The following is a 14,772-nucleotide window of genomic DNA, read 5'->3' as shown; positions in this document are numbered from 1 at the left end:
TAACAGCTCACACACATAATCAATTAGCATGCATATTAAGCACATTAAGGAAAGATGTTGACACAATTGACCCAAGATTGAGAGTTGGATTTCTTGAGGCCAACCCCCCCTCAAAAGGCTTTGTATTAATCTTTGCTCTTGAGCTCTTTAGACCATGGAGGCTAGGATCTCCATAACCCATGAGCTTGTTGGCTTGCTTCTCTCATGCACTTACATTGTCGTCTTCTCAAAGACTCAATGGCTATTCAAGCCAAGCACACTTGTGGAGATAGGAGAGCTTTGAAGAGGATGAGGAAAGGAGCTTGAGATAAAAGTGCTCCATAGCCTAAGTGTCATACATACTACCAAAGATAGGTACATAATCAAAAGCATATAGCTTGAATATGCGTCCTTGAGCTTGAAGAGCCTTGTGAGATATTTCACTTGAGCCCTTGAGCACCCAAAATTTCCTTATGATGAGAGAGATATTCTACCTTCAAGCTCATGACTTGGGAAAGGTGGAAGAGGTGCCAAAATTCGTAAGCATGTGCATAGAGGGAGGTGGATTATGGGCAAAGCATGGGAGAGGGAGGGCGCCTAGTTCTTGCCCTCTAAATGGGTGGAAAAGATCCCAAATTGGCCTTTTTATGTCTATTAAGGTCTTCATACAACTGTCACATAATTGTTTTGTTATTTATGTCTTGTTTTAATATATATACATAGATAAATGAATTCAGTGTAAAAAAACATGTATGTGTATATGTATATGCTTGTAAATATGTGTGTATTTGAAAACAAGGCTTTTGGTTGGGAGAGTTGTAAAGAGAGCAAAGGTAGGAATGGAATGGTGGCTCAAATAATCTGTCCATGGACACCTACTATTCAAAAATGTAACCTATATCTAGACATGAATTCACATGAACTTTTTATGATGTTATATGTCAATGGATATCTCTTTAAAGATACAATCTAGAAGCACAGTATCCAAAAATGTTTATTCTAGTTCATGAAAATTTTTCCACAAGACTATTTTTGTGCTATGTTACATAATGGATGAAATAGCATTCCACCTATTCACTCTTTCACCTAGGTTTTAGCAACATAAAAATTGATGTGGATGAGATGAAGGTCACAAAATCCCTTGTGCCATACCTTTACTCCTTTGCACACTACTATATTCTCTCTCTCTCTCTCTCTCTCTTCCCTTCCCATACTTACTTGTTCTGTGTGTGTGTGCACACGCGCACATGCACATGTTCATGTGTGTCTACTTAAAGTCAACTAAGAAGCCAATAAACGTTTGGTACTTTTACACGACATTTTTGTGCGAACACACTGTGTTCATTAGCTCTCTCTATTTGATGGCACTCTCTTCTTTTCTCTCTATGATTTTTTCATCTATCAAGATCTTGTGACACGTGTCACATAATATTTTTTTATCATTGTCTTGTTTTAATATATACATACATACATACATACACACACACACACACACACACACACACACACACACACACACACACACATATATATATGACATTCGCAATAAAGACGAGGAGTTTATATTAACACATTAAGAGGGAGGGAGACATTTTTAGTTTACAAAATTGGCTTTTTCACGGAAACCTAACCTGTGTTACAAAAGAAGAGGAAATTTTCCTAGACCAAACCTTCATGTATCTCTCTCTCTCTCTCTCTCTCTCTCTCTCTCTCTCTCTCTCACACACACACACACACACACACACACACACTAGCACACACACCATGTTTTCATATCTAGGAAGAAAGAGATACATAGAACCATAAACCACCATAATTTATTTTTTTTTCACATGTCTTACAATATCTCGTTGGTTGTAGAAATCTCGAACAATCTCTCTCTCTCTCTCTCTCTCTCTCTCTCTCTCTCTCTCTCTAATATTGCATCATATGAATGTAGCCAAGATGCCATCGTTGAGAATACTATTTTGCCACATTTTTGGATTGAATATTTCATCCATGATTCACGATTTGGGTTTATGTGTGTGTGTGTGTGCATACATTTGAGAGAGAGAGAGAGAGAGAGAGAGAACAACAATATGAAAAAAGATCAGGAATAGATTCCTACCTAGGACTAATTGTCAGCTATACAACATATCCAAGACGAATACATTTGTTCCTAACTAGAAGGAGATTGTCTTTGCCACTCCACCCTTTAGGTTAGACATCATAGAGAGACTTCCCTATTTATCTAATTTTCTTAGCTACAGGTGTCATTTACATATTTTCTTTCATATTAACCTATTCAAACATTGCCTAGAAAAGGTCTATTTTGTATAAATAAAAATGCCTTTTTACTATATGCTTTTCAATCTCTCTTCCACGTTCCCTTCCTCTCACTCCCACATTGTCTTTCCCACTTTTCATTCCTACTCTCTTTCTCTTTTTCTTTTCTTAGTGCCATCTCTCTCTCTCTCTCTCTCTCTCTCTCTCTCTCTCTCTCTCTCTCTCCTTATGAAATATCTCTCTATGCCACAATGTTGGGTTCCATGAAATTTTTAACTATAATTTTGATAATAGGGCACCTTTCTTTTGCGGATTTTCAAGGGTGGTACTCAACCTTTTCTATGTGGTTGTTACTAATGTGCACATATGATAATTTACTTGCACACATGGTGATTTATGTGCACACATAATGACTATTTGTGTGCCTCTAGGGAGTCACTCATAAATATGCAAGTCTATCATGTGAGTTTAACAAAAGGAAAATTTCAAATCCTTTTTAACACATTTTTTACATGCGAAAGGATACCATTATAAAGGGGTACTTACATGTTGAATAGGGAAAGGGTGTTCTTTATATATAAAAAAAATTAAGAAATAAGGGGTTTCTAATATAGGCTTTGAATGCGTATGATACACAGGCTTTACACATAGTGACCCCTCTATTAAAATCCTAAGATCTCTCTAGATAATTGTTATACATAAACATGCATAAATCAGGCATAAACTCAACCACCCAACCACCCCCGAGCCCAAGGGACGCACACATGAATCATAAATGAAATACATCATACCTCTACCTTGATGTCCCATACCATCAAGAGGTATAACACAATCCAATAGCATGTAGCTATAGTGTGAAATGGTAGGTGAGTAGATATGGACCTCTACACAAGAGACCATAGCATAAGCCTCCAAGCCCCCAAGCCTCCCTTGAGTGAGCCCCATGCTTCTATTATTATATAGGAGGGCCCTCAAGTGACTCTGGACTTTCCATTTCCCATGTGTGACCCTTGGATGCCTGACCCTAACCTTAATCCTTAAGGTTAGTCCTAACCCATGCTCCACTAGAGCTTGTTCCCACGCTCCCATGCTCACAAGCCTAATGTGAGTTAGCCTCCTAGTATATGCACACATAATGTGCATATAACATAGCACACATAATGTACATATAACATACTTCCCCTCTCTCAAAACATTGCACTCTTACAATGAAAAGAAGGAGAACTACGCTGAACAATCTCAACCGACTCCCAAGTCGAATCCTCTATTTCCCTATCTTTCCACCTAATTTTAACCTCAAGGATTAGTCAACTTCAAAGTTTTCTTTCCCTGAATTCAAGTACCTTATCAGGTTCATGTGGAACATAGGATAATTTTTCGACTTCAACGAGTTCTTGAGGAGAGTAACTGTGTTATCCTCACCTCCCAGTTTCCCTTTTAATCTATTGATATGAAAGACTGGATGAACTCTAACATGTGGAGGTAGTTTTAAGTTCAAACGCAACCGTGCCAATCTGATGTATAACTCGAAAATTGATCACAGTATCTAGGAGATAAATTCGAGCATTTTTCTTTTGATGACAAAGTCTGAGAATCTTTAAGAACATTAAAATAAACCAACGCTTTTAGTTCAAAAGACCAAGATGAGCGTCTCCTATCAGCATAAAATCATACCCTATCTTGAGCACTCCTGATAGAATCCCGAGCTTCCGTCAGCATTTCTTGCATATCATGCAAGAAATCCCTCGATGCATCAAACTGATGTCCTTAAGACTGACATCAATAGGTGCCCTAGGTTGATACCCATACATAAGTATGCATGGACTAAAACCAATAGCCATATATTTAAAACTGTTATAGAAAAATTCCATCATTGGAAGATATTTTTTCCAATATGATGATTTTTTAGAGACATGCACGAAGCATATACTCTACAATCTGATTCATACACTTTGTTTTCCCATCAGACTGCGGCGGATGATCAGAGCAATTCACATTCAAAGTAACTTCTCGTTGTAAACCATTCGAAATAAAGTAGGAAAACATGGCATTATAACAGCAGAAACCAGGGATTCATCGACGCCCCGACATACCCACATCTGCATATGGAATAATCGACGTTCCGAGTTACCCATATCAACATAGAGAGTCATCAGTGTCTCGATGAGTCACATATGTCCATCCGTAAATAATCAGGTTGACTATATAAATCACCTAAAGTACGGAACTAGAGAAAGAAAGGCCAACAAAGGAAGAATCCAAATTTCCTTATCCAAACACAACAAGATAAACTTGTTTGAACTCTAAAGAAAGAGATTTCAACAAGTGAAAATGCCGATGAGATTACCCTCATCAAAACATGCAGGCTATAGATAAAAGAAGTTTATCTAGAAGAATGCCCACACTATACCTTCTAGTGAATTTAGAAAATGAGATTGTATTTGAATGTTGAGGACAACATGCTAAGTGATGTAAGCAAAGCAACAATCTTGAGCCCAAATTATCCCATAAGATAATATATGTGAGGGATCACTAGCGTCCCATACCACCATGATACCACCCATACATACCTTAACAATTTGAAACTCCCTAGTATGCCGTCTAGGAAATATGAATAAAATCTTGTAAAAAAGGAATAACATGGCCTTATCCAAACTTTCACATACTAAACCTGTCTCTATATACTTGAGAGACTACATCAAGGAATAACTCCTTCTAAGTACATCATTTGAAAAGAAATTGAATTATTGGCGCCTTTCTAATGATAACTATCCAAAACACAATAAAATTAGGGTAGAAAAATAACTCACCTAGATTCTCGAGAATTTAATATTTTTGAGGGTTATTTAATGTTGAAGTACGTTTTCTCGTGCTGACATTAGATAGATGCGGGTTATTCGCATATTATTAATATGATTATATCTCATATTAATGGATATTTATGTTTAGATTAATTCTAAACGACGTATTCATGATTTTTTACCATTGTTTAGCCATTCTTTTTGGACATGTTCCTTAATTTCTTTTGATGGCTATAATTTACGTTCAAAGTGTGTTTCACCTTTGACACTTTTCCATGATAACTTCTTTTGCACTTGTTTAAGTGTGGTTTGTTCTTAATTTCTTAAGCCTAAGACAAATTCTATCATGGGTCACTTGATTGGTTTGTTTTGGTGGATTTTTATTGGATGTTTTCCAAGTTTTATTTGGACTTATCAGGTTTTGCCTAGATCACTTGTGTCTAGGGGTTTTTTATTGAGTGCTACACACATGTGTTTCACTTGCTTACTTTGGAGTTTTGCTTGAACGACACAATGTTCATATACTCCGGATTGATGAGTTGTCCACCAATTTTAATGCTTCTTTTGGCATGATTAGATGGTATGCATTGATTTTTATGATCAACTATGGTCTTTATGGATTCGAGGAGCTTCTATGCTTTTATCCATGGTTTTATAAGGATCTTTTGATCTTTTGAATCATTACATGTGCTTTGAAGGTAGCATTGGCCTTCATTTTTTGCACGTAATTTTGGAGTATATTTCTTGTACTCTTGTACATATTCCAACTCGGATACCTAGTTGCTTATATATATCATGATTTTTTCCTAATTTTTCGTAATTTTATAGGGCCTCAAAATATGATAATTTTGAATTCCACCAAACCTATCTTATAGCATTCCAAACCTATATTTTTTTTTAAAAAAAATTAGCAATTAAATTTACCAAAATACCATTGATATTTTAAAAATACCAATTTTTAGGATTTCTAAAAATAATATCTAGAATATTCTTAATTTTTCATCAGAATCCCATCGTTCATGAAATTTTCAATTCCGCCCGACATATCTCAAATCCAATGAAAATTTACAATTTTAATAGATTTTTCTAATTTTTTGGGTCAAAAAATATATTTTTAAAGGAATTTGAATGGTCACAGGCGCCCGAATGGACACACCACATGCCAAACACCAACCCCACATTTTTCCAAAATTTAAAATAACCTTTGTCTAATTTTCCACTAATTTCAAGAATTTTTAAAATTTTTAAATTACCCCGAACACATTTAAAATACGAACGGTCAAAAAATTTCGGAATTCCAACGGTTTTTCCGGAATACGGAAAGCCAAAAGTTTCTTGGGAAAATAAAAAGACAAAAAAATCGGAATGTGAAAGGTCAAAAGTTTCCGGAATACGGAAGGTCAAAAGTTTTTTCGGAATTCGGAAAGCCAAAAGGTTTTGGGAAAACGGAAAGCCAAAAGGTTTCCGGAAGATGAAAAGCCAAAAAGTTTCAGGAAGAAATTTCCCAAAAAAATTCAGAGATTTTTTTCTCAAATTCCATATTTTTCAGGCTTTTATTAAGCTTTTTTTTGAAATATTATCAAAAGCTCTTTTTTTAATAATAAAAAACTTATTTTTTTAATAAAAATAAAAAAAATAAAAATAAGCTTATTACTGGATTTGATTTTTTTAAGGGGGCATTTTTTTCCACTGGCTGCTGCGCAGCCCCCCACCCCCGCCGTCTGCGCACAAGGAAGGAGAGAGGGAGGGAGTTTAAAAAAACTCCCTCCTCTCCTTCTTCTCCCCTCTTTCCTCTCCTTCTTCTCCCTTCCATTCTGTTTCCTCCCCTCTCTCTCTCTATTAAGAGGGGATTATCTTTAATCTTTGATTAAAGTTTTCAATTAAATAATACTTAATCATAATTAATATTAATTATGATTAATGTTTTTAAAAAATCATTTTTAAGAGAATTTCTCACAGAAAAAAGAAGGAAAAATCAGATTTGAGAGGCGGAGAGGACCCCACGCACACGAGAGAGCATTTCATGCATCAACACGCTGTCCCCTCTACTGAATTTCAGTAGAAAACCGATAGAAATTTGATTGCAAACCCACGAAAAAACTCGCAAACATGTATTAAAAATATATTTTTAATCATAAAAATGCTCAAAAAATTCCTAAAAATTTAGAAAAAAATTCCTAAAAATTCTAAAAATTTCGGGAATCCATTCTACCAAAAATATCCACCATAAAATATGTGGTATTTTTGTAAAAAATTTTATTAATTCTTATTTTACACCATAAAAAATAGATAAAAATAGCATTAAACTCACGAAATTCCCCCGCAACGTCGATTTGTCCATTGAATTGTAGTAACACGCATTCCAATTGCCATATCAACAATCCACATGCAATTCATCAACACAAATCAATAAAATAACATTTTTATTATTAAATATTAAAATTTACTTAAAAAAATCAATAACAATTAAATAGAGATTGCTCTGATACCATTGTTAAAACCCTAAGATCTCTCTAGATAATTGTTATGCATAAACATGCATAAATCAGGCATAAACTCAACCACCCAACCACCCCCGAGCCCAAGGGATGCACACATGAATCATAAATGAAATACATCATACCTCTACCTTGATGTCCCATACCATCAAGAGGTATAACACAATCCAATAGCATGTAGCTATAGTGTGAAATGGTAGGTGAGTAGATATGGACCTCTACACAAGAGACCATAGCATAAGCCTCTAAGCCCCAAAGTCTCCCTTGAGTGAGCCCCATGCTCCTATTATATAGGAGGGCCCTCAAGTGACTCTTGACTTTCCATTTCCCATGTGTGACCCTTGGATGCCTGACCCTAACCTTAATCCTTAAGGTTAGTCCTAATGCATGCTCCACTAGAGCTTGTTCCCATGCTCCCATGCTAATGTGGGTTAGCCTCCTAGTATATGCACACATAATTTGCATATAACATAGCACACATAATGTACATATAACACCCTCCCCCCTTTCTGTGAGCTTTACGTACACTTTATTACCTATGTGCACACATGATAATTTTCATAATATCTGAGAGTTATTACATAACATTTCAAATTATCAAGCCATGACTGAACCATAAAATGATAATCTATCTTCTAGATTTGTATTCAAGCTCATTTAGATGCTTTTTGTGATTCTCTCTCTAGAATTGATCACTCTAGAGAGAGAAACACTAGAAAAGCTCATGGATACGACTGCAAACAAGTGCATGTGGGCAATGTGAAATGCCTGGGGATAAATGCAAGTTGCAAAAGTGCCTAGGAAATTTAACCAAGACTTCTACATGCTTTCAGAAGTCAAAACGGGTTAAAAATGACCTCAAAACGGACAAATTATGGCTGTCGGCACTACAAGAGGTTGAGGACATACCGACGCCAAAATACCGACGCAAATGTCGAACGTCGGTATGTCCGTCGTCATGTTGGAGGAGACAAGTATGGCGGGGTTTTTTTAAATTTTCATTTCCCGTCGCGTATACCGACGCCTATACCGACGCTTATTCCGACGCCGATACCGACGCATATTCCGTAGCATATACCGACGAATATTCCGACACATATTCCGTCGCATATACCGGCGCTCGTAAGTTTTTCACAGCCGAGAGCCTATTTTCTGGTTTTTCGCAGAAGAGGCGCAAGTAATCAAGCGAAAGAGGTGCTTTCTCTCCCTCTTCTCTTTCCCTCTCTCTCCTCTTTTTTCCTCTCTCCTCTTTTCTCCTTCATTCTTCTTTTCTCCTCTTCTCCTTCTCCTAACATGTTATTGCAATTGCTTTTAGTTTTTAATTGAAAAATTAGGACATTTAGGGTTTTGTATTTTTTTGGCTCTCTATGCATGTTGAGATCTAGAGCTCTCTATGTATGCATAGATCTCCTAATGCATGCATAGAGATTTTAGGGTTTTGTATTAGTTCTTTTTCTTGTGTTTAATTTACTAATTAGTTTGTTTAATATTTTGTTTTGCAGCTCTTTCACCTCACCAATCTTTCACCAATCCTCGAGCTCTCCTTCAGCTTTGCAAAAAAGAGGTAGATCCTCTATTGATTTTTCTTGTTTATGCTATTTTATATGAATTTTTGCATCCTTGTTTTATGGTTTAGGGTTAGTTTTGGGTTCTTGTAAGCTTACAACACATAGGATTAATTTAATATCTATGCATAAAACCTATAATAAGCTTGCAATCTCTATTATCCATGTACGTAAAACAAGATCATGTTTATTACACCATTGGGTGATGGGATTAAGGGTTAGCATAGTGCATAAGGCATATAGCATAGAGCTTATGCATAGAGCTTATGCATAAGTCTTGCATAGAGCGTATGCAAGAGACTTATGCATAGAGCGTATGCATAAGACTTATGCATATGACTTATGCATAGAGTTTATGCATATGGCTTATGCATAGAGCGTACGCATAAGACTTATGCATATGGCTTATGCATAGAGCTTATGCATAAGGCTTATGCATAGAGCGTGTGCATAAGGCTTATGCATAGAGCGTAATTGCATAGAGCGTGTGCATAAGGCTTATGTGAAAGGGATTAAGGGTTAGCATAATAGTGCATAAGGCATATAGCATAGAGCTTATGCATAGAGCTTATGCATATGTCTTGCATAGAGCGTATGCATAAGACTTATGCATAGAGCGTATGCATAAGACTTATGCATATGACTTATGCATATGGCTTATGCATAGAGCGTACGCAGATAGACTTATGCATATGGCTTATGCATAGAGCTTATGCATAAGGCTTATGCATAGAGCGTGTACATAAGGCTTATGCATAGAGCGTAATTGCATAGAGCGTGTGCATAAGGCTTCTGTGAAAGGGATTAAGGGTTAACATAATAGTGCATAAGGCATATAGCATAGAGCTTATGCATAGAGCTTATGCATAAGTCTTGCATAGAGCGTATGCATAAGACTTATGCATAGAGCGTATGCATAAGGCTTATGCATATGACTTATGCATATGGCTTATGCATAGAGCGTACGCAGGTAGACTTATGCATATGGCTTATATGAAAGGGATTGTTAAAATGCAATTGCAAATGCCTTGATTGTGGTTAACAAATGCTTATGCAAATGCCATGGTGAGGGCATTGTGAATTGTTGGTTTGTGTTGGAGCTTTTGGATGATGGGTTGAGGCATGAGTCCATGCTTTATTGCTGAGTTCTAAATTGTAAAAGGGCATGAGTCATGCTCAATACTTGTAAGCCAACAAACTTGTTCTATCATTTGATATTATCCACATCATTTTGTACCTACACTCACCATTGCAACCACTTCAAGTTTCTATAGAATCTAGCAATGTGTGAGGGTACCTTGGCATTGGTTGGAGAGGCCAAGGGGAGAATGGCTTGAACTCTTTGTGCCGTGATTGCTTGGTAAAGCGGTACGAAGGGGGATTAGGTACACCGGTGTGAAGAAATGGCCTCAACCTTCACCTTGGAGGAAAACTCGGTGAAGGGGTGAGAAGAGCTTGGCCGGGAGATCGGCAAGCTTCAACGCGCGTCCTCAACAATCCTCACCATCGACTTTGTGGATGCATTTGGGCAATGGGGCCCCTTTTCTGTCATATTGTGTGGATATTGCAAATGCATATGATCTTTCATGACATTGTGGGATGCAAAGAGTATTGCGTACAAGTTTTAAGAAGTTGCATTTTCAATTGAGATTTGGTTCCAATTACAAAGGAGACTCTGGCGGAATTTACAAAACCGTAATTCAGTCCTAGGGTTTTTGGGATTAGGTCCGAGCTTATGGCTTATGCATAAGACTTGTGCATAGAGCGTGTGCATATAGCTTATGCATAAGACTTATGCATAGAGCGTGTGCATAAGACTTATGCATATGGCTTATGCATAGAGCTTATGCATAAGACTTATGCATAGAGCTTATGCATAAGTCTTGCAGCCTTATTATGCAAGCTTATACTTATAATATGCATTTAGATTATTGCATAAGGCCTTTATATATAAACAGCTATTTATGAATAGAGATAGCTTCTCTCTCCATCCTTGTGTAAATTCTATTTAATTTTGTATGGAGAGGAGATAAGCTGATTTGTGTTTAACGAGCTGCATATACATGTTATCCTGCTAGATGGAGCCTCTCAATCTTGAAGAGAGAATAGCGTGTCCATGCATGCGATGTAAGTACCAAATCTTTCGAAAACGAAGGATTTGCAACGAGCATGTTCATGACGCTGGAATATTTCCAATGGAGCGCTTGCAAAATTTACGGTTTCAATCGTACAACCAAGCAAGTGTGCAGCCGCATCTTGATAACATTGCGCCTGTGAATTCTCGTCCCCAACAAAGGATGAGGATATCGCAGGAGGGAGTGACAGATGGAGCTCAATTAACAGCACCCGAGAGAATGGAAGAAGGTCAGGAAATGGAAGAAGGTCCAATGGAAGAAATGTTGGATGCCTTCATTGAGCAACAAGAAGCTCTCTTCGAGGAGCATGAACATGAAGATCATCAACCACGACATTCTCAACGGTCAAATTATGAACCAGAGGAAGAGGCCATGCGTAAACTTGCACGCCTTCCATTATACAATGGTGCCAACATATCTGTATTGCGTGCATCTCTTATGATGCTAAATTTGCAGTCAGTTTTTGGATGGTCTAATACAAGTGTCACTGAACTATTCAAGTAAGGTCTTTTTTTGGAGATTACACCTACTGTTGAAATGTTAAATTATCAACTTGTATTTGAGAAAATCTTAATAGTAACGATCAGATATTGCCATACTTGCAGGCTTTTGAAAGATCAAATATTGCCCCCTGGCAACGAGATGCCTCCATCTCGTGCAGATGCGAAGAAGTTATTGAAATCCATAGGCATGGATTACAATAATATTCATGCTTGTCGCAATGATTGTTGCCTCTTCCGCCATGAATATGAGCATTTGCAAGAATGTCCCCATTGTGGCTCTAACAGATATAGAGAAGATGTTCAGGGGGAAGCTGTCCCGGTAAAGGTTCTCAGGCACTTTCCAATCATTCCAAGGATAAAAAGCATGTTCAGGTGCAAATCAATAGCAAGCTTGATGACATGGCATGCCACAACTCGATCCACAGATGAAGTGATGCGTGTGCCTGCAGACTCACCCGCATGGAGACACATTGAAGAGAAATGGCCGGCTTTTAAGGAAGAACCTAGAAACCTCCGTCTTGGCCTAGCAATGGATGGTGTAAACCCTTTTGGTTTAAGGAGCTCTTCATGGAGCACATGGCCTGTTTGCCTTGTGAATTATAATCTTCCGCCATGGTTAGCAATAAAGAAAGGTCATCTGTTGCTCTCATTAATAGTTCCAGGAAAGTACAAGGTGAAGTACAAGGCATGAGGATGCTGAAATGTGCATAGACATAGATCTCTTTGGGGCTACTGATCTTAATGAGGATGATAGAATAGATAATGATTTATAAAATGATGTATCTTAATGATTATGCAAAGAGTTATGACATATTTGTAATGGTTTTATGACATTGAAGGTCCATTCATTGTTTACCATTGTTAATGTTTACCATCATAATCACTACTGTAGGAGCAAGTTGATATAGTTTTACCAATGTTGTTTATCATTGTTAATGTTTATCTTATGGTTCTTTCATTCATTGTTTACCGTGTAATTTTCATTCCGTACAAGTTTGTCATATGGTTTTTTGTCCAACAGGCCATGGGTGACTCACCGCCCTACGACTACAGTCCAGATTTCTCATTTAATCCTACACCGCAGGGCATGAGTCCCCAGCAGTTATATGGTTTTCTTTCGTCCATGACTCCAGAGCAGAGAGCCATGGCTCAGAGTTATTGGGGTTCTGGAGCAGGGACATCTGCCTCACCATCTGGATTCCCGACGCCAGTTCCCACACCCGTGGGTACGACAGCAGCTCCCACACCTCGTACCACACAGCCTTCCACTCCTGTTACAGCTCGATCTACCACCTCTTCACATAGACGGCGCTCACGTAGTAGGTCTTCAGGGGGAGGTTGTTGTGGTGGTAGTGCCACAGATGCTGTGACACCACCACCACGTGAGCGTCGTCCTTCGCTCTCATCGGTTGATAGCACACCCATAGGGTCACCTTCCACTCCCTGGGGTGCACATGACCATGACAACAGCAAGATTTACACAATTAGGGATGGGGCACCAATAATGGATAGTGCAGGGAAGGCAATGAAGACACGCATTCGACAATTGTGCACTATACAGTTTCATGACTCTGTCATGACTAAATGGGATCAGCAAGACAAGGGAAAGAAAAATTATATAAACACAAAGATAAAGCAAGAGTTCCAGCCATCTGACCCTATGAATGTCGTCTCTAATGAGTGGATACAGTATACAGCTCGCATTTTGATGGGGCATCGTAGGTCAGAGGCGAGGGACGCATTCAGAGAGGGGAAGGAGAAACCTGTTTGGCTAGATGACAGGGAGTGGGCAGCCATTGCTCAGGAGCTCACCGAGACACCAGACAGGTTTCAACAACAAAGAGAGGCGGCAAGGGCAAGACTGCAAACAGTAGGGGCTTCTCATCTCGGGAGTGGTGGTTACGAAACCATGCGCCATGAATTCGTAAGTGTTTGTAGCAATTTTATTTATTTAAATGTATCTATGTGGGCTAAATGTTGATTTTTTAAAAGTTATAATTGTTAATCGTGTGTGCAGGAGTTGGCCATGAATCGCCCACCAAGCAGGCGAGAGGAGAAGTACGCTCACAAACATGGCCTTGTGGCCTTGTTTGAGATGCTTGAAGAAGAAGGAGAGACCGTCAATTGGGAGGCATTACCATGATGTAAGATGACCTTCAAACTAATGAAATATGATCAAAACATTTTTGAGTATTAATGTTTAATTTAATTTCTTGTTTGTCGATATCAGGAAAATATGCAAACGAGCACGGTTGTTTTTGTGCTCTATTGTAGACAGAATGGTGCTGTCTGTTTGCTGTTGTTGATCCTGCTCATTGCAGGCAGCTAGGTAACAGCCAGGCAGCACTATTCTGCCCAAAAAAAAATTTCTGCTACAGCGTCGGTATTTGCCCCGGTATCAGCGTCGGTATATACATTGGTATAGATGCCGGTTTACACTTCGGTATATAATCCGGTATAGAGGCCGGTTTATCCGTCGGTATATGAATCGGTATAGAGGCCAGTTTAAACGCCGGAATTACCCCCGGTCAGCGTCGGTATAGGCGCCGTTATATGCGCCGGTATTAACACCCGACAGCTATACCGACGCTGCGATACCGGCGCTTATACCGATGACGAAGCTTTTTTAGACCCCGTTAAATAGCGCCGGTACAAGTCCCGGTATTAGGCTAATATGTAGTAGTGCGGGGTGAGGACAAGGGCTAGAACGCTAGGGGGACCAAATTATGACCAGGCAAGTGGGATTAGGGCCTGGCTTGTGTGCCAAGGCACCCCAAGATGAGGCGCCACGAAAAAGTAGGGGTGGAGCCTTACTTTTAGCTAGCACCCTACTTTTTGGGTGCTAAAGTGGGAAAAAGCTCACTTTTCCAAATCGAATAGGAAAAGGAGCTGTAGCTTTGTGCATGGGGCACCAATGCATGCATGGGGGGACTCTAGAGAAAGCTCTCTACATCCTCTACGCATATATAAGCTTGGTTCATGCTCTCCCCTAATGAGGAGTTAGTGACTTCTCCTTGGTAGCCTCT

At 38.6% G+C, this 14,772-nt stretch overlaps 1 protein-coding gene across 1 annotated transcript; it reads left to right on the top strand.

The window, feature by feature from the left end:
- The first annotated feature begins 13,350 nt into the window (after positions 1-13,350).
- Positions 13,351-13,917, top strand: LOC147617446 (uncharacterized). Its single transcript, XM_086775410.1, has 2 exons — positions 13,351-13,670; positions 13,764-13,917. The coding sequence occupies exons 1-2, from the start codon at positions 13,407-13,409 to the stop codon at positions 13,887-13,889; spliced, it is 390 nt and encodes a 129-aa protein (XP_086631536.1). The 5' UTR covers positions 13,351-13,406; the 3' UTR covers positions 13,890-13,917.
- Positions 13,918-14,772: the final 855 nt, after the last annotated feature.

Source organism: Cibotium barometz, chromosome 36 (assembly GCF_041138505.1).
Source record: "Cibotium barometz isolate CiBa-2024 chromosome 36, ASM4113850v1, whole genome shotgun sequence".
Taxonomy (NCBI): domain Eukaryota; kingdom Viridiplantae; phylum Streptophyta; class Polypodiopsida; order Cyatheales; family Cibotiaceae; genus Cibotium; species Cibotium barometz.
This window is presented reverse-complemented; position numbering and strand designations above follow the sequence as displayed.